Below are 20191 nucleotides of genomic sequence, written 5' to 3' on the forward strand. Positions count from 1 at the left end.
ATTACACTGTTGTTATCTTATCCACTAAAAGAATTTTTTAAACTTAATTGACACAAAACCAGGCAGTGTCGAAAACTTATTTTTGAGTAGTTATGTAAGATTAGTTTTTACTACACATAGCTATTTTTCAAAAGATAAAGAAATTTCAAAATAGCAAACATTTAATTCAATTACGAACAAAAAATGATGTGAAAACCACTTTAACGTGAATCATTCTTAACGCAAAGGTGAAAATACAAAGTTATCTAAACAAAGTCAGTACGATAATGTGCACACAATGAATCAGGAGGATCCCTTGGACAACAAGACAGGCTAACACCCACTTAATTCCACGTGTACCGAACATTGTTTCTCGTCAAATCTCCACTTGTATCAACAGCTGCCTCGGCTTATTTTGATTTACTTTATCTTACACTCTATCTTTAGCCTCTTAATCGTCAGATTACGCCGATTCGGAATAACCGGTTTGTTATCAGAAATTTCGCGTGCTTCCCACTTACTATACTGTCACAGCTTGTCGAAAATTCTCCAAAAAATTCTACAAACATTTGAATTTGATGGTATGATTGAATCCCCAGTTATCCCCTCCAGAACGACTATAAATCGGCATGAAATTCGTCAATGGCAACCCCCGCCTCAGCCAAAAATAAATTCACACCAAGAGCCGTGCGGGTCGCCGTTAAACAACACCTCCGCGTCTCCGGTGGATCAGAGCTCCTCGAAGGCGCGTAAATTTCTACCTTCGCGCCGCAGCACTTCCTACGATTCTCAGGGCGGCGCCTCAAGAGTGCCCACTCGAAAATGAAATTGTACAAAAATACGAAGATTTACGAGCACTTTATAGGCGGCCGGCGTTGCGCTGCTGCTCGCGTTTTATTTAAACCCCAGGACGTTCCCTTAGCCGGACGTCTCGCGCGACGACTCGCTGTAAATAATTCGCTGCGCTGCGCCGTAAAAGTCGCGAGTTTTTCCCTCTCGCTCGGCGGAGCCGGTAAATCACTCGGCTCGTTGTAAAATCTCCTCGCTGCTGCTGCTGCCCTCGTCGAATAGCTTGTCTTCGTGCGTGTACGTGTATGTGCCGAAGTGTATGGCGCGGCTTGTCGCTTACAAGCTACTTTTGAAGGCTTCATTTGGACGCGACGAGCGATCGTTTTATGCAATATATTTGCTTTTTTTCTATTTGCACTGTGTATATGTTCCACTTTCGAAGTGCGCCAATTGCCCAAGGATTTCGCAGCGCGCTTTGGAGTCGTGATACGCGTGCTTCGATGCTATCGACACCTTTGAAGCGCTGCACGTTGAGGCGGTTTTTTGCGCGTTCGTTATTTATTTCTGCATGTAGTATAAGGATTATTTTAATGCGGCGGAGCTTGCGGGGAATACGTTGTGATATAGAGAGCGAGGTTTCGAGCTGTGCGATGACGTCATTTTCGATATGGACATCTTCTGACACAATCCTATTATAGCTGTAATAGGATTGATTGCTGAGACTTCGACTGACCGCAATTTTTTTCATTGAACTGGATCTCAAGTTATACTCTTGCAATTGGGTCGTAAAAAAGACTTTCTACACTTGCAGTCAAAAATGAAAATCCATTTCATATTGTAATAAAAAGCATGAATTTTTTTAAGCGTTTACAAAAATTATTCAGAAGAATTCGGAGCATATGCGCGCAGCAATAAAACAATTAAATAACTTTGATTGTATTACTCCAATAAGACAAACTATGATTCAAGCAGCACTGAAATGATCGTTACTATGGAGTCACTACACTTACTCTAAAAAAGCTCGAAGAAATAAAATGCTTATTACAAGAATTCAGTACTTTATTAAACTGTCGTTCATTCGTCAGAAGCTTATATAACAGACATTGATTTCCCGATCAAACAGTAGTGCATTATAAAATAAATGATGTTGTTGATCGGCTAGTTGTATCTTGCAAGTACAACTATTTTTAGAATTGAACTCTTTCATCCTAATGCTCTCAAGATACACACATACAACTCGAATAATTACATTGCAAAATAATATTTGTAAAGACAATAAAACAATAATATAAGAAAAATTAATATTCATACATGTTAACAGAATCAATATATGTTCATTTACAAAATTATTAAGAATCAATAATCACTTTCTAATCTTCAATCCTTTAACAATATCTCTCTCGATGCCTGCATCGTTTAAATTGACTTCGACGAAAGACCTGCGCTAAGCTCTTCAAAGAAACCATAGGGAATTCGTTGAAATTAATTTATTTTCTATGTGTTAAAATTAAGACCCAAATGAATACGATATCTGTCGGTAATTGCGTCCGATTGACAATAGAAATTTGAGTAAACATTTTTCTGTGGAATGTACTATATACATGAGTTGTATACGTTTCGTGACTATATGACTTTTGCGGCAGCTTTATATAGAACTTTTTGTGGTAAACCGTTCAAAAGATTTCATCATTGATTTATTGAATATTTCACTTTGACAGTATATTTAGATGATAATATATACATATCAGTATAAAAATGTTTAATATCTACGTATGTATGTACACGTCATTTCAAAAGAATGTTTCAAAAAATTGTTTAAGAGAACATGAGTGAAGTATTTTTGTTATTAAATAATTTATGTTTACCTTTTTTCGTGTACTCTTGGGTAAAAAAATTGAATCGACAATTTTTAAAAAATATAACAATTTTTCCGAATAAATGGCATAACACAAAGTTTAAACTTTCATTGTACAAAAATAAATGACTCTATCATTTGGGCATTAACTTTAACAAAATAACTATTGATCCTCATTATTTCGATATTCATTTTACCGATGTTCTCACGTCTTTTGTTTCGTGGATACCCGAAGGGTAATGCATTTTTATCTCGGATCAGGATTTGCGTACAAAACCTACGGTAGGCGGTGGTCCCACAGGTTTCGCTGATATCGGCGCCGTGGGATCCATTCCTACATACATCGGTGCAGCAGCAGTCGGTGACGTGACATTGCTGGGAGAAGCCGAGATCGAAGGTGTAGATACCCGTTCGATTGACAGAGTTTGCTGAGGCAGCTGAGCGTCGGTCTGGATACCCATAGACCCGTAGATTTCCTTCAAAATTAGGAGCATGGTATCTTCCGATTCCCTGTAAAATTTAGGGTTTATTTTTAACTGTTAATTATAAAATCAGGATCGGATATTTGGATCGAATATCAGTTGCACATACCAATAACAGACGTGACTTGTCAGGGCAAAGAGGTATTCATTGATATACTCCAGAGGTGCTTCTTGGAGCACGTAATCAATTCTTCTACCGCCATTGAGCTTTCCAACCTTGTAGTCAGCACCGGCATCATCATTGACAGTGGCATCCACTGGTTCAATGGGAGGATTACTCATTTGCTCGTCCACGACTTTTTCGATTTCTTGCTCTAAAGTGCGATTGTCTTGTCTGTGGAACATTGCTAATTGGTACACAGAGTTCCAAGTACTTCGCACAGATTCAAGTAGCTTTTGTTTCAAATCTGCTCCTACTCGTGCCATCGTTTCTTTCAGTTCTAAAATAAGCAATACGTTCATTTTAATTTCCCATATTTTGATGGTCATTTCATACTATTTTTCAAATATTTACCTAAATGCATTCGTTTCCTGCCCTTGTGATGAGGAATAAGCATAGGCCTGTACTTGTGTGCTTCGGGAGTCACGAGCGATTCGACGCGATAGGCTACCGGATCGAATGGATGGAAGATGTTGAAGAACGCGGGACAAGTTGGCAACGTGAAGTCTTCGCCGAGATTATCGATACCACGAACCGTCACAAACATGCCTATTGGACTACCAAAGGCGAAAAAGGCACGCGGTTGGAACGCCAATTGTGGATAGTTAATGTATGGTTGGCCAGTGCCAGCTGTACCCATTACGTAGCTCACTTTCTTACTGAGCTTACGTTTTAAGACTGGGGCGGCCAAAGGCTTGATCACCGAACTAGCTTCGTCACTTTCCTTCTAGAATTGTCAAATAATGAATTGATTTGCTTTACATCATCAACACCATACCTAATTTTTATACAAATTTATCACTTACGTCTGTGTCCTTAGACTCCTCGGTTTCCCCATTCGCTTCTTTCTCTTCTTTACTTGGTGGATTCTGGTGGCACAGAAGATCGAACATGATCAAACTGCCAAGCGAGTGTCCACCAAGGTATACGTTGCCCTGAAACTCAGGGTTCCTCTGATTGAAGAGAGAGTAGAGCCGGTTCATTTCGTTCCCGACGGTTTGCATAATAGTCTCGCAGTAGATTGGACTCGTGTAGAAGAGTATGTCCAGAAGGGTATCATTGGTAAAATGACGAAGCTTAGGGATACTCTCTAGGGTGATAACCTGCAGCTTCTTGTCGATGCCAGAGTGCAGAGTTGCGTGCCACGATATGGGCAAAACTTCGATACGGTTCACAATACCCTGCTCACTCGAGGTTCGGTAATGGGACTGCACCAATTGCAGGGATATGCTGCGGAATTCATCCACTGTGGGGAAGAAAACAATTTGAAATAAATTCCGATGAAACTAATCATACAAGACTTATACAAAATTCAGACTTACCGACTTCCTCGACAGAGCGGAACTTGAGATCGCATACGCTACCGATACCGTGGACGAGAAAGAGTAGGTGGTCAACCTTCTCGGGTTCGCCATCATCGATGTTGAACTCGTCCAAGCCACGTTTTACGACGCGCGGTCTGCTGGTGGCACCCTGCAAATACGCAGTGTCTTCTGAACCCTGGAGGAGATCAGGATTTCAAAAGAACCATGCGTGTACATTGATTTTATTCATGAGGTGCGGTAAAATAAAAATAATGATAAAAAGCAGAACTGATTGCTCGTGTTGTAACTTAGAAATTGATGATTGAGTGTTTTTACAGTTACGGTGTGACGTGTACAAAAAACAATCAACATCAAAAGCCAATTTAGTCTCAATACGAAAATGAAATACGAAAATTACCGAGTTGTTTCCCCAGGAAGCCGAGAGCTCAGGCGTCGTCGCTTGCAAGTAGTGCACCTGCACAGTAGGGCTGTGGAAGATGATGTACTCGCCATTGTTGAGGTCGACCCGTCTATTCCAATTGTTGGAAGTGCAGGCCTGTTTGAATTCCTCCTCTAACCTGGCAGCAACGCTCTCTTCATAAGGCGTGTAGCGCGACTCGGCGGGGCCTTTGTAGAACCACGAGCAACGTCGAACCTCTGTGATCGGTCCGGTCCAGTAGACGGGAGATCGGTGACGCCTTGAAATCATGAAATTTTGTTGAAATAAAAGTTCACTTCTAAATAAATAAAACTATCAATTCGTTTATACCTTAAAATTTCGACGTCGTATCTACCTCCATCAGTAGCGACTTTGGTCTCTGGGCTGATCTCGTTGGAATTGTGAATGTCCTCGAGGTTCAGACTGTCGTGCATGGAGAATGGAAGCCATAGCGTCTTAGCTTCCACCTCGCGGCGGTAAAACCAGTGGTGGTATACCGGGCGGTACTGCATTTGTTTTTCTGGAAGACCTGCTGCCTGAAGAAACAAACGCAATCAATCATCGTGTTGATCTAAACCCTCGGAATGTGAGCGTAAAATAATCACTTACTAAGTTTTGTAAACTAGGAGGAACTGTCTCCTGCGACGTGCGGTTTGTCAGAGGGTTGACGGAAATCTGCACGGGACTGAGGGTAGCCGATCCAGTCGGTTCTGGTACGACATTGAAGCCTTCTTGGGGTACTTGTGGTAGTTGACAACTTGGACTACTACTGCTACTGCTGATCCTACCGATATTGCTACCGATCGGCGCTTGGGCATACGGGTTAGATGGAGTCGATGGGAAGGACTGCGAGGTGGGTTGGAATTGCGACGGGTTGAAGAACGTCGGCGCCGATTGCACTGGTGCGCCGTACACTGGGTTCAAAACCGTCAAGTGCCCCTGCTGAAATGAACATTGATTAAATTTTTTATTTTTCTTTGTATTCTAAAATCTGAGGCAAACCGGTAAATAACCAAAAACTACCTGTGGCGGATTGGGTTCCCAAATCGATTGCGGTGCAAAGTCGACATGTCCAATGTGCCCTGAGCTCTGCGGTGGTTCAATCGATGGACTAGTTGCCCCGACGTTGAGACTCTGCTTGCTATTAGTGATCGGTGGTCCGGATAAATTTGCAGAGTCAGTCACAGACGAAGAACTTCCCGACTGAATGAACGAAAAGGGATCGGTTATAGGCTGCTGGGCCTGAAACGGCGAATTGTAAAAACTCGGTACGTTCTGATTGCTAACTGGTGGATTGACGAAGAAGCTAGTCGCCGATGGCACAGTGGGCACAAATGAGTCCAAACTCTGACTCGGCGGCGGCTGTGTCTCCGAAGTGAACTTGATCTCGCTACTCGGAGCTAGAACATCTGGACCTCCGCTAGCGTTCAAATCGATCTCGGTCAGCTCCTCGGTAGCAGTAGTGGGTGGTGTGTCCTCTGGTATCTTCGAGGTGATGGTTGCGACCTCGGCAGAGAATTCTGACTTGACCGACTGAGCGTCGTCGCTCTGCTCGGCAGCGATGAGGTTCTCGAGCTTCTCGGTGACCTTCGCCGCGGAGATCGGTGCGAAGGTGCTTCCCTCCTTTATGGGATCGAGCTGACCACTGGGCTGTACTACCGAGGATTTCGGCGGCTCGTTGAAGCCAAAGTTACCACCAGCCTGTTGCTGCTGCTGTTGCTGCTGCCTGTAGGCATTGAATCCAGAGAAAACGTCGGCAGGAGTGTTTTGAGGAGTCGCCGGTTCCGGGAACCTTGACGGGATAGCCTGTGGTGCAGTTGCAAAGTGATGGTTGTTGGCAGCGCTTGTTGGCGGAGCACCGATTGTGAAACTGGTAACGGGAGATGTAGCCACTGGACTGGCTACAGAGTAACCCGATGGAGGAGTCGCAACTGGACTACTGCGGAAAGAGCTGTGTAACGAGCTGCCTTGAGACGACGGTGGTCCGCTAATTATCGGGGCGGATGGACTGTGGGAGTCGATCCGCGGACTGGTTGCTGCGGCTGCCGGGTTGTAGATCTGGGTGTTGGGGTTGAAGAAAGTTGGCGGCGCCGATGTGGGGTTTGATTGGGCCGATGGGTAGGAGGGTAGAGGTGGTGGCTGGTAGTGCTGAGTTTGTGCAGCCGAGGACGTTAGGTCCGGAGGTGGTGCGTACTTTAGGCGACGCTGATTGCCCAGTCTGTAAGAGGCAGCACCTGTAACAAATTTTTTGATTATAAAATTATATTTTGAAATTATGCAAATTTATTGTATTTTTAAAATAACTGATAGCCAGTATTTGGTATCGTGTTATTTCTACTTTCATTGCTGATATTTGCAGTCGTTATATGATTTTATGCTTCATAATGTACTACTCGATAAAAGACCGTTATAGTGTGTATGAAATCGGATTTAATTAAAAGCTTTCTATAAAAGCAGACCTGCAAGGTTGAGCGATCATCAGAATACAAGATATTAGATATCAAAAGCGTTTGACAAAATGAAATTTGTCTTGCTTGTCTGCGCTTTCCTTTTAATTGCGATCGACGGTAAGTATTTTTTGTTGTAACATAACGCATTGAAAGATACATTGAATTTTTCGTTACAGCTGTGAACGGTCGTGGCGAATGTTCCGCGAAGGAATACGACTATTGCGCACGATTTGATATAATGTGTGACTCTCCTAAATGGATTATAGAATGCACCAAACCTAAAGAACATATCATATGTAAATGCAAACTTAATTTTAGATGATTTAAAATTAACTCTTCTAAAAATAAACATTAATAGACTTATGTCAAACTAAATAATCGGCATTTCTCATTTTGTAGCACTCAAATTCACTATTTCGATAAGGCTATCAAGTTCGATTAGCAATTACATTACAGTAGGCATAAAACATTATTTAATTAAAAGTTACTTGATTCGTTTCAAATCGCACGTTTTATCCAATCCTAAATCATGTGTATAAAAGTGAACGCTTAGGACGACGCAGAGTTAGAATCAAAGATATTTCGGTCGCACACGTTCGCTAAGAAGATTCGACGCGATGAAGTTTTCCTTATTCGCGTGCGGTCTCTTTTTGTTCACGATAAGTGGTAAGTCAACACCCTATTTACTCTAAAAAAAATTATCCGTCTGATCATAATGTTACGATAATAAAGCTCATCAAATTTTCCGTTACAGGCGTGAAATCTCGCGAACAATGTACCCACGAAGAATACCAGTCTTGTGAAATTTATACACAAATGTGTGAATTCCCGAAATGGATTTATAGGATGCACCATACGTAACAACGTTCCCGTATGCGTATGCAAAGATACACCTCTTACTGAGCTACGTGATGACCAGCCGATTTGGGCCCATTCACAAGGTCGTTTTTTAAATAATGGCAATTACTGATATCAAACTAGGCGAATGCCACGTACTTGAGTTATAGAAAAAAAGTGTAATCTGCATCATTCTGATGCAGAGTAAATTTCAAATTTTAAAACGCTGTTTGATGATGAAAATATCAATCTTCATAATCACCTCCACTGGGTGGTACCGCTGGTGGCGGCGCTTGGGGCTGCTGCGGTGGAGCGGCTGGCGGCGCGATTCCGGCATTAAAATCGCCTAAGCCCTGCGGTTGATTCACTGCTCCTCTGTACTCGTAGGGATTGCTCGGAGGTGCTCCGTAAGGTCCACTGGCATAGCCCTGAGGTGATCCGTGAAAAGTGTAAGAAGGTTCGATGACGGTGGGGTTGTACTGCTGCTGCTGCTGGGGTTGTTGAGTTTCTCCGGTAATCGCCGACAGGGACAGGTTAGGCAGCGACGAGAGTATCGAGGTGAAATAACCTTGCTTCTGAGGCTGTTGTTGCTGTTGCTGAGGTGGAGGAGCTTGGGGACTTTGTTCTTGCGGTGATGATAAGGTCAGGCTGGGCGAAACGTTGCCTGGTAGCGTCGCCGGTGCCTGGCCTATGAAACTGTCGAGCTCGGCTGCCGGAACAGGATCTGGGAGAAAAATGAAAAAAGATATTTTTAGTACGAGGTTAGGATTTGCATTGATTATTGTTTATAACAATAACGCAGACAGAATGCAGATTAAAGTTTGTTTAACGATTTCACAAGCTACGCAAATGGAATTTCGCTCTACTTTCAATTTCGAGACCCACGTCAGTTCCTGCCTTATCAGAACTCCGGTACGCGTTTCCACCTCGTAGTAAGATGACGACTTTTCCGCGGAACTGCCTTCGCCGTATAACCCAAAAGTCTCCGCTGATAATTCACGCAAAATCAATATTTAACAGGATGCCGCCTTTGTATCCGCGACTCGTAATGACCGTAAGATAATTCGCCCTGATAAAAAGGCCCAAATGTGGCCCAAGCAAAAGAATCTCTCTCTCTCTCTCTCTCTCGAGAGAGAGAGAGAGAGAGAGAGAGAGAGAGAATCGCTCGCTATGGGATTATTCAGCGTTTCGAGGGAATTATTGTTAAGGCGTTCTTACACGCCTTTCGGTAGTAGCGTGTAAGGCTTTGTATTGAAAATGCAGATGAGTTCTATAGAAGTGAGCGCGCGACATGCAGAAGATAAAAGGACACGCGTTATCTTGAAAATAGCTCCAAAATTGTACGACGCATTTATTTAAAAATGAGTAATTGTTTTGTGTGACAATGTCTGAGGATAATACTATATTCTAAAATATTGAGAAAATAAAAATTACAGGAATTAAAAAAATATTTGTAGTTTTTAGTCATTTTCAAGTGCATATGGATGTGAAATTTTTCACCAAAGTAACTCTATTGATATTGGCTGAAATCGACCTAGCCTTCCAAGTCAAACAATAATTAGGCAAGGTTCGAAATCAAGAAATTTCGCTTTTATCTGATCCGAGTACAATCATAACAGGATGCGATGGGAGCAGCATTCGCGTCTAGCAGTTCGTGCCACAAGTCGAAAACCATCATTGTGCAATGGCACCTGGCTCGTGGGCTCTGCGCCCAAGTTTACTCTTACGCGGCGTCTCTCGCGGTGTGTAAATGACGTCTCTTCCGTCAATAACCCACGAGCTTATAAGTAAAAGGCTTAGCCGGTGTCCCGAGACAGTCGAGATTATCCGCGAGTACGAGAAACCATGGCGTCGAGATTACTTCGCTGCTTTTTGGCGGTGAACATCGGAGTGTTGATGATTGTTGTTAACGATTGTGCTAGAACTAGTGAAGTTGATGTTAGACCTACGAAGATGTGGAGGTTTTTGGGAAACAACGACGAAGCTGTCCTTCAAAGATTCAGGGAAAATATCGACGAGTTTAGTGTGGGACGGATCAAATGCTTGAGGTGGGTTGCGATGAGTGTAATTTTGAATGAAGATGGATGTGCAGCTTATTGAATGAAAAATGTATCTTTCTTCGTTATTAGATACTGCATTCAGAGTAGATCCATCACGGATCAGTCACCGCATGTTCTTCATTTAATTTGGAAACTGGGGATGAAACATACGTCAGGTAAGAATATTACATCCTTTTATATATTTTTTTAATGAATTTATTTCCAAGTGCTGCATTTTAACATAATTTGCAAAGATGGATAAGTCAATATTAACTACTTCAATATTGAGTTCTCCTAAGCTAATGTTAAATCTTTGAGTAAACGTTTCAGCGAATACTCAAAAAATGAATTATCATTTAAGTATAAAAAGTATGTCTTTAAATTATCAAATAACTTAATCTGACGAGATGAATGTGAAATTTTTTCATTGTATGCAATTTAATATACAACTTCCACAATGAAGATATCGCTCTCTTTAATACTTATCTATGCAATATGCGAATTTCCGTCAAGCAACTTATAGACAAATGAACTATGACGTCTTCTTTTACGTTGAAGTTTGTTGACCGGAAATTCGTATAACTAAGAACGTCGAAGATCAAGGAAAATACATTTGCAAAGTAGCATATTGGATTGACGTAGGCAAACAAACTATATCATTGTATACGATAGCCTTATAAAAGCGGTAAAAAATAGTTTAGCAATCGACAGCGGTCAACAAACGCACTTTTAATATTTTGAATATATTATTTATAGAGATGGGGTCAGCTGCGATTTCTGATAGAGACTTCACGCCTGAAATACTCCAAGGAAAATCGATCAAATCAGATGATTCCTGGAATTTACGAAGTAAATGCACGGTAATAATCATTCGATTGTATTAGCTTCTCATTCATAGTAGTTTCGCAACATATATTATTTTGAATCAATCAACAACTAACTATATTTCAGTTTTCAATCGTAATCGGATGTGAGCTTTCGCGAGGCCTCGAAGATAATGTTAGTAAAGTAGAAAAAAACTTCATAAAAAGTCTGCAGCCTAATCTCGAAGGCTCAGATGATAATGGCTCGTCGACACTAAACTTTGTAAGCGTAAGCGATCCTTTTTTACAAGTGTATACTTAGCCGATAAGCCAACGTCACTCAAAAAATCAAACACGACAAAATTACCAAGAAAACCTGTTCTTATTGTATACCAGGAAAAGCTCGTCGACAAAAGCGGATTGACGAATGCAACGGAAATTGAATTTTCGGTGCAACCGGATCAAGCGGAAATCAGTGCCATTATCCTCGGAAACGTCTCTAAAATCGACTTGAAAATGCCTATAGGTAAGAGCACACAATTGATATGATCGATTGCAAAACTGTGTCGTACGACGTAACGGAAATGATGTATAAATCCACTTCAAAAATAGTCGCTTCAGTTTAACAGTCTCAAAAACTTCCTTGTTATCTACCGCGCCGGAAATCGGAACAGCATAAAAATATAGTCACGCTCTCAATTACAAGTTTGCAAACAGATAGTGATCGCGTTTTTCCCAAAGCAAGCAACACTCGAGCATTTGCACACTCGAGTCGTACGTGCACAATAGACAGGAAAGCGACGCCGCACGAGTGGCTTGTGCATCGACCGCTAGCGCACGGGTTCAAAACTGCATATACCTCAAGTACAAACACATTAAGAAACGAAATGAAGGCCAAGCAAAAGCGCGGGCTAGACGTCGTGCTCCGCGCGCTGCATGTGTATAGAGTTTTTCACACGAGACTGCCTAAAATTAACCATGTGCGCGAAATGCGCAGCAAAATTCTGTACTTGATTGCAGAATTTTGCTTGTTTGCTTTTTTTCATGCGGCACGTGTTATAGAGCGAGCAGTGTTTGTTGCTGTGTTATATGCGAAGATAGGGTAACCTTGATGTGACTTATTTCAAATCGATATGCTGTGGATTGATAATGCACTATAGATGCTTCCGCGTTCTTGGTTTAGGAAACAATGCATCGTGATTGCATTTGATGGTTTATGAATATTTTAATGATATTTTTACTTCATTATTCGAAGTATCAAGATAACATCAATGAGCATAAGAGATGCGCGAGTGACCACGTGCCCTACGTACACGTCACTATGCTATAACCGGTGATGTTACTTTAAAACAATTTATTCTCACAAGTCATACAAATTTCTCAAATATTAAATAATAACAACCATAATAGTTTTTAATCATGTATGGTGTAGTTTTCATCACTGCGTATTAAAATAAAAAAAGCCAACTAGATATCACTATGCAGCAAAGTTCGACGCGAAACTTCTCCTATAATGGAAACGTATAAATACTTAGTCATGTACCTTAATAATTCAGCCGGTAATATCGATCGCAATCCTTCAGCTAATCAGTGCCGACCCTTTTTCTCTTCAAAAATCAAAATGCGCGAAATCCATCACTTCATCGCACAACTTCTAAATCGAACAATTGGCAAACGATTGACATACCGCGCACTGTGTCAACAAACGAAATTTCAACGTTCCTTTTCAGCACGTTTATAACCCTCTCAAACAAATCGTCGGAATTTCCAAAAATAGGCACACGAGCACTCGAGGTTAAAATTGCCCAAGAAAGTTGTTATAATACGCTATAATTAATTAAGCCACCAGACTTGGGGTCAGATCCAATAACTGATAGTCCCTCGTATATTTTTGCATTCTGCAGGTAACGACGCATCTCTTGGCAGCACGACGAGGACAACACCGCCGCGATTGACGCTCGCCACTTCGCGCATGCCCGTCGGACTGAGACTCAACGTGCTCAACCCTCCGCCAGGGGGCTGGCGTCTAGGGGTGGACGGGGGTGAGGGATACCGGCTGATCGTGACGTCGGCGCTTGTGCCCGCGTTTTTCGAGGGAAGAGATTCGCTGGATCGTCTCGTGGACGATGGTATGTTTTTGATTAAAAAATATACAGATAGACGATTTTGTGAATTGAAAATTGTGCATGAAATTAAAAAAAAAATGCAATACAACTTAATTTTCGAGAAACAAAGTTACAAAGTGGGGGATACTCTTATCAGTAGAAACAGACAGTTTGGCTCAGACGTATGCTGCTGCTGCTGATTACAGAGAGTTCAATACCATTGCGAAAAAAACACTGCAATGTTTAAATTCATAGATGCGTCAATGAATGCTATTTACGTAAGTGAATGTTTTTGTTGCCGCCTCTAATATACAGATGGCATAGCAGTATTTTTAATTTTAGTTAAAAATACATATTCAACTCTACCAGCTTCCTCGATAAACAATCGATTCCATCGCAACCAAACTAAAAGTTTATGCTGTTCTGCTCTGCGAATTTATTCTTTTCTAGCGGTGATTAATATAGCAGACTTGAAAACTCATTAAATGTTTTATATAATTTTTCATGATTACTGTGCAAGTCATTCGAGAGAAGCATCAATCAAATCAGCTGATTCAACATTTTTTAATTTTCTGCTTCAATATGATAAAACTTTAATATCGAAAGATTTTCAAAGTACCAATCCTTATCTTAAAACGTAGTCAAAACGTAAAAATGCCATAGCCTCCAAAAACTCGTTCTCAAATTACAAAGGACCGTTCAAGAAATAAAAATCGGTTGCCACCGATAAAAATATCTCTACTTAGCATTCCTCGGCATTTATTTTCGAATAATTTCTTAGCACGCAAGCTGCACAAAAGTTTTAAACTACTAACCAGTCTGCATCAAGCGTCGAGTCGTTAAAACAGACTCCAAGACTCCAAGACACTTCACTTCTCCACTTCTTCGATCGTCATCGACGTACTGCCATTCATCGTCACCAATAATATCAACAACTGCACATCAATCGATCGAGTATACCGAGAAAACGAGACGCTTCCGCGTCGCACAAAGACCGGCCAGCGACTGACGAGACGTTGGCTCTTGTCCAGCAGTAGTAGCGCGAGATTCGCTCTTGTGCAACTTTTACGCGCGAGAGTAATAGAACGCTTTGCCCTTTGGCCGGGCTGCGAGCTTGGCTTTTATGCGTGCGGTATTATGTTGTATATTTTTTCCACCGCGAGAGGATTCCTCAAAAGCTGCGGAGAAGATAGATAAGTATAGCATCGTGAAAAGACTCGATTAGATGCGTCTCAGTTTAGCGATGAGGGGCTTTGTGACGACTTTGATGCGGCTTGTATTGCTTGGTTTCGGAAAAAAAAATTGCATTGAATTTAGCGATTTTATCATTGAGATCATACGTCACGCGTCTGATTAGAGTTATTTTAGCTCTTATTTAGAACAATGATTAAGTGAGATTTCTATGATTTTCAAAGAAAAATTATGATTATTTTTTTCTGCAATAGGTATGAGAGTAGCAGCTTTAGAGGCCGAAGATCCACAGGTACTATCATGTAATTTGCGTACATTAAATCGTCTTATATAAACTGCAAATAAACAAAAAAATAACGAAATCTAAAACGATTTTTGCAGACAATGCACAAAGATGCAGGCATATCTTCTCGTCAGATAAGAGTTTTGGATGAAAACAGAGAGCAGCTAGACGTGTTTAATGACCCAGAATCGAATCGTGAATTTTCTGACAGCATGATAGCAGACGGTCAATCACTTGACGGACAGGTACGAATTCTGTGCAGATAATACTTTATGATGCAAGCGAGTAACAAAGTTCAGATTTCATATTCCAAGCATGAATCACACATCAATCTGTATGAGTAATTGTGTTCGAAAAATAATTCTCAGATAAAATCTCTGTTGGCAACATGTTATTGCAATCATTGATTTGATTCGAAATAATATTTTGATCAAATTGGAATATATAACATAAGATCCATTAATTTGCTTTTAATCAATCAAAATTTAAATTCTAGGTAGAACCGAAGTCATTCAGATTTCCAGAAGTAAAAAACGATGTTGATATGATGGATACGAGCACCAACTTTACATCAAGAATGAACACCGACCTTATCGAAGACAGAATGATAGATCGAGGATCCCTGGAACTAGACGATTTGACTAGATCGAACAGTAATGAATTACCAATCAAAAAGCATCTCATGGTAGATCTGAACCCTAGCACAAACCTAATTGCAAATCCCGGAACTATTCATCAAGTGACTTTCGATATAACTAATAATCACATCTTAACAATCCAGCATTATTTTGTGCCTAAAAGCTCGTTCTTCAGAATAGTTTCTGTTAGACCACCGTCTGATTCGTAAGACGAATGAAATTTTTCAAATTAAATCTTGTTTACAGAAAAATTTCTTTATCTCATTAGCTATAAATTATTTTTAGTATAGTGATACCTCCAGGTCAAACTATCAGTGTGAGGGTGTACATCCAGGTACCACCTACCGTTTCCGAATCAGTTCTTAATACAGTATCACTTCAAGTTCAAGGCATCGAAGCTTTGGAAAAGACTGCCAATATTTACGTACGATCAGCGGGAAGTCGGGTAAGCCTATGACAATAAAATTTGAGATTCCTTGGTATATTATTTAATGAGGCAGTGATCATGTCATTGCAATTTTTTCTCTTTGCACACGATGACTGGTCATTTTCACAATTTTATCGTTTGTTCATTTGGTAGGTATTCGACGATGTCAGGCCGACGATTTACTACTACTTTAACAACAATTGTGCGGGAAGAACGAATGCGGAGAAATGCTTGAAAAGCTACTGGAGTGTCGACATTACGATACAAGATTCGGAGTCAGGTGAGATTTTCTGAACGTCGTAACGATATCCTCCTAGATCGCTTCGATAGCTTCTAATAAGCAAAATTTTCGATTTACAGGTTTAAAGAGCGTGACGTCGACTCCAAGAGGAGCTTATCCACGTTCCCAGTACGTCAGCGGTACCTCGAGTCCCGTTTACTTCTATTACTCCAACAATTGTTGTAGCCGCGTGCTCGAGATCTCGGCGACCGACGTGTCGGGAAATGTTTATTCCAGAAGAATCGACGTTGGAGGTAACTAAAATTAGAATATTCAAAATAATAGTTGCTAACGTTTTTTGCCGCTTCAATTCCAAGCGAATTTGTTCAAATAAAGCGGTCGAGAAATACGATCTCTCTATATCGTATTATGTAAATATCACGTTTCGACTCTAATTTCAAATGAGTTCGCACTCTAACTTGCAACGTAAATGGAATAATGCCTATACGATAGTGCATAAGTTATCAAAATGAAAAATATATCTATATTTAAGATTTCAAATTTTTTTCTGATTCGTAGAATGGTACAATCTGACAGAAGGGGAGATCGCAGCAGTTGTCGTAGGCGTACTTTTTATCATCCTCCTAATTATTCTAATCGTCATATCGATTTTGTATTGTACTAATCGACGATCGAGTCATGATTTGCCGTACTCCCAACGATATGGATCCAGATCAGCACCGCGCAGTTCAGAGTAATTTGTAATAACTCGTACATTATTAACTCATGACAAGACTACGCATTTATATTGCAAAATTTTCATTGCATTTATTCTATAGTTTAAAATATTAGCGTCAAGGTTCGTCGTCTTCAAAAGGCATGATTTGTGTATTTACTTGTACTTAAATTAAGATGTAGTACTCTAATGTTTGATTTTTACGTTTGTATCTATTTTTAAATAAAATCATAATATTTACAATCATTCAATTTCTTAATAAAATCTGAAGCTAACTTGAATTTTGTAGCCCTACGTATTCCATATGGGACGTTCGATAACATTTGCGCAATCGTCCAATATATACTATACATATAAAGAAAATCGTAATTTAAGAGGTTATGTTTTTCAAAGATCCGCGATATCTCGCTCGAGTAAACCATCGGATTATTGCATAAATATTTTGAGCAACTATTTACAAACATATTTGCTACAAAATTTTAAAAAGTATTCAATTTGCTTGTTGTTTACTTGGCATAGAATCCAATACACTTGCAGCATTGTTGATTTCTTTGCTCTAACGAACGCGATAATTAGTATAATTTTGTTAATTAATACGAGCATTCATCAGCAAGCAACAAAAGAGGAAAAATATTCCCGTACAGTTCATTTCTCAGCTGATAAACGTTATCTCTCGATTCTTATTTATAGGTTAGGCAAATTACACGACGGCCAAAACCACATACTTTCAAGTACATGAAATCTTATTTCCTTCTTCAAATATATCTTGACGTAATACAAAAACAGCGTTGCACAAAGTGTAAATATACCCGACTATAGGCACACTGCGTGCAGTGCCATAAACAAACGAGAGCGAGAGGCACAGGAAAAGTACTCTGCTCCGAAATGTATTTCGGAGCTCTTTTGCGGACTTAAGTAAAAAATTCGGACAAATCAGCGGAACGATTTTTTATTCGATAAACAGCAATACGTCAACTTTCCCTTTCCCTAACCACTCCAGGATCTCTAAACTGCTGCAATTTTTAGGTTAAACAAGCCAAAATAAGCCAGACTCATTTTCATCCTGAAAAGCATCTGGTGCACATCCTAGTGTAAATCTTACCATCCTGGAGCACAGCAGGTGTCGCGGGTGTGACGGGCACGAGTAGAGCGGGCGCTTGAAAGCTGTCGAATTCGGTCTGCGCGACCGAGAGCAAGGGGTTCCGTAGCTTGTTCCTCGCCACCATCGAGCTATCCATCGAGGAAGGCTGTTGCTGCATCTTGTCTTGGTGTCACTATTTACTCCTGCACTTTATGTTTGTTTACAAGCCTGAGCACTGCACCATCGGAGACCGAAACGCGGCCATTACACACTTCCGTCGGGAATTAAAGGGAATCGGGCGGCACACTTTAACGCGAGACGAGAGAGAGAGAGAGTACGATATGTGTAGGAGTGAGAGAGAGAGAGGGAGAGAAAGACAGTTTCCTCCGCGGCGACCTTATTCACGTATGCGCTATCGGTATGTGATGCCTCCACGTAAGCACGTGGAAGCTGCCATAACGCGGGCAGCATATGCTTGTTGTTGGTTTACATGCGAGTGTGTGTGTATCTGGCGAGTGCTGGTTGCCTGACGTCTGAGGGTATTGTGACCGTCATGTGACCAAAGGCGCGATAATTGGAAAATTTAGTTGTTTGCGACGTTATCTCTTCGATGAGATAAACAATGCAGGGGGCACGTCTAGTTATTGCAAAATCGTGTTTTGAAACTGGAGGCTGAGTATCATGTTGAATAATGATTTATTCTAGACTTGTTTTAAAACCATTTATTTGGATTTGCTACAATTTTCAGTGTAACTTTTTCTTGAAATGAAAAATAAATTTGCTTTGTTGCATTATTTTTGTTTTTGATAAGGTGATTTTAACACCACACATTGATATTTAACGAGTTTTAAAGCTCATTTTGTAATATTTATAAATAAATAACGCTCTGTCGTGAGTAACATTGTTTCCTCTAATGCTTGACCAGTCGATGGCAAGACTAGGAATTAATAAATACATATTTGCCATACAGATCACTTGCAGATGTAGTTCATTTTATGAAAATGATATCTCTTCACTTTGCTTTGCCCTGAGCAGCAACAGATGCGATCGCGGCCTTCACGGTCTCCTCGTCACCAAGGAACTTCATGGAAACAACTGGCTTGAAGTTCTCATCCAGTTCGTATACAAATGGAATACCAGTTGGAAGGTTCAGACCCATGATAGCATCATTGCTCATTTCTGAAAGAGAAAATCAACAAGTTAAAATTTAAGTTAAATATTACTTTTGAGAATAAATTTGTTAACTTGAATACTCACGGTCAAGGTGCTTGACAATTCCTCTCAAGCTGTTACCATGAGCAGCAATGATGATTTTCTTTCCTTCCTTGAGTTGAGGAATGATGGTACCATTCCAGTATGGTAGAGTCCTCTCAATGGTCAGCTTCAGAGATTCAAACTTGGGGAACTCCTCAGGCTTGGGCTCAGCGGCGTACCTTGGATCTTTGACAATAGTTTCGTAATACTTGTGGTCTGGCTCCATTGGTGGTGGAGGGGTGTCGAAGGATCGTCTCCAGATTTGTACTTGCTCCTCTCCATACTTGGCAGCGGTCTCAGCCTTGTTCATTCCAGTCAGTCCACCATAGTGACGCTCGTTCAGACGCCAGGTCTTGTGGATCGGGATGTTCTCTTGTCCAATTTCCTTCAGAATTGTAGCAAGAGTCACCTGGGCTCTGGTCAACTGAGAGGTATGGGCGACATCGAAGGTGTAACCAGCTTCTTTCAGTGCTTTACCTGCTGCAGCAGCTTCGCTTTTGCCTGGAAAATTTTGCTACATATAACAACGTGCACAAAGAACGCGTCAAAAGTAAATCAGTTGCCTAAATACATTAACATTACATTTTCCAATGAATTTGCAAAACTGTTGGTAATCTTGATGCACACGTATTCATTCAAACTAATTCTACGATATTAGTCTCTAAGCGGCCACCGAATTCCCATACACTCATCCTGTCGTCATCACGACCGGCCTCCAGAAAGTGTGACCTTTTACCCTTGAAAGTTTCACGTATAGCAATCGCCGAACTAGCTAACGAAATTCTCACCTTTCTCGGACAGATTAGCGTCGTACCATCCGCAGAAGAGATTCTGCTGATTCCACTCGCTCTCGCCGTGGCGAACCATCACAATCCGGTACTTGGACATGTTTTTTCCTATTTTCCTCGGACTATACTCGCGTTATGTCACTCACGTCGTTGATCGGCCGCTGTCGACCTTGCAATTGCTGCTGCACGATGTGGCTAGAAAATCAAAGAGAAGAAAAGCGCTACGGTCGATACCGCCCCCTCCCACTCCTGACGTTCGCGAATTTCCCACTTGCGCAGTTGCTCGCGCTCGCGCGAGTGTAGTTTCAATTTTTTTATCGCACGATGATCG

General features: G+C 41.0%; 3 protein-coding genes and 1 long non-coding RNA gene across 13 annotated transcripts; 2 read left to right on the forward strand and 2 right to left on the reverse strand.

Annotated features, from left to right (window-relative positions):
* Positions 1-1809: 1809 nt before the first annotated feature.
* Positions 1810-18364, reverse strand: LOC100118865 (SEC23-interacting protein). 9 transcript variants are annotated; one of them, XM_008216414.4, is made up of 12 exons: positions 17840-18286; positions 8558-9019; positions 6296-7242; positions 6032-6211; positions 5618-5950; positions 5339-5544; positions 4988-5267; positions 4588-4765; positions 4072-4511; positions 3620-3992; positions 3215-3545; positions 1810-3133 (listed from the first exon to the last, which is right to left on the reverse strand). In XM_008216414.4, the coding sequence occupies exons 1-12, from the start codon at positions 17994-17996 to the stop codon at positions 2881-2883; spliced, it is 4140 nt and encodes a 1379-aa protein (XP_008214636.1). In that variant the 5' UTR covers positions 17997-18286; the 3' UTR covers positions 1810-2880. The 9 variants fall into 9 exon arrangements, with proteins under 9 accessions (XP_008214636.1, XP_032455493.1, XP_008214633.1 ...); XM_032599602.1 differs by lacking the exon at positions 17840-18286 and adding an exon at positions 14058-14342 and having other exon boundaries at positions 5618-5947; XM_008216411.4 differs by having other exon boundaries at positions 5618-5947; positions 6032-7242; positions 17840-18364.
* LOC116738578 lies at positions 7224-9759 on the forward strand. 2 transcript variants are annotated; one of them, XR_004344915.1, is made up of 4 exons: positions 7224-7575; positions 7635-8124; positions 8213-9056; positions 9137-9743. It is a non-coding gene; the product is annotated as an uncharacterized LOC116738578 (long non-coding RNA). The 2 variants fall into 2 exon arrangements; XR_004344914.1 differs by having other exon boundaries at positions 8213-9759.
* On the forward strand, positions 10082-16980 carry LOC103317710. Its single transcript, XM_008216415.3, has 13 exons — positions 10082-10343; positions 10425-10510; positions 11091-11194; positions 11286-11426; positions 11534-11663; positions 13042-13266; positions 14688-14725; positions 14815-14961; positions 15213-15559; positions 15640-15799; positions 15935-16061; positions 16142-16315; positions 16581-16980. Exons 1-13 carry the CDS (start codon positions 10141-10143, stop codon positions 16757-16759), a joined length of 2061 nt encoding a protein of 686 aa, XP_008214637.1. The 5' UTR covers positions 10082-10140; the 3' UTR covers positions 16760-16980.
* Positions 18365-18525: 161 nt separating the features above from the next.
* Positions 18526-20154, reverse strand: LOC100118752 (phosphoglycerate mutase 2). Its single transcript, XM_001602598.6, has 3 exons — positions 19861-20154; positions 19076-19573; positions 18526-18997 (listed from the first exon to the last, which is right to left on the reverse strand). Exons 1-3 carry the CDS (start codon positions 19958-19960, stop codon positions 18831-18833), a joined length of 765 nt encoding a protein of 254 aa, XP_001602648.2. The 5' UTR covers positions 19961-20154; the 3' UTR covers positions 18526-18830.
* Positions 20155-20191: the final 37 nt, after the last annotated feature.

Source organism: Nasonia vitripennis, chromosome 4 (assembly GCF_009193385.2).
Source record: "Nasonia vitripennis strain AsymCx chromosome 4, Nvit_psr_1.1, whole genome shotgun sequence".
Lineage (NCBI taxonomy): Eukaryota > Metazoa > Arthropoda > Insecta > Hymenoptera > Pteromalidae > Nasonia > Nasonia vitripennis.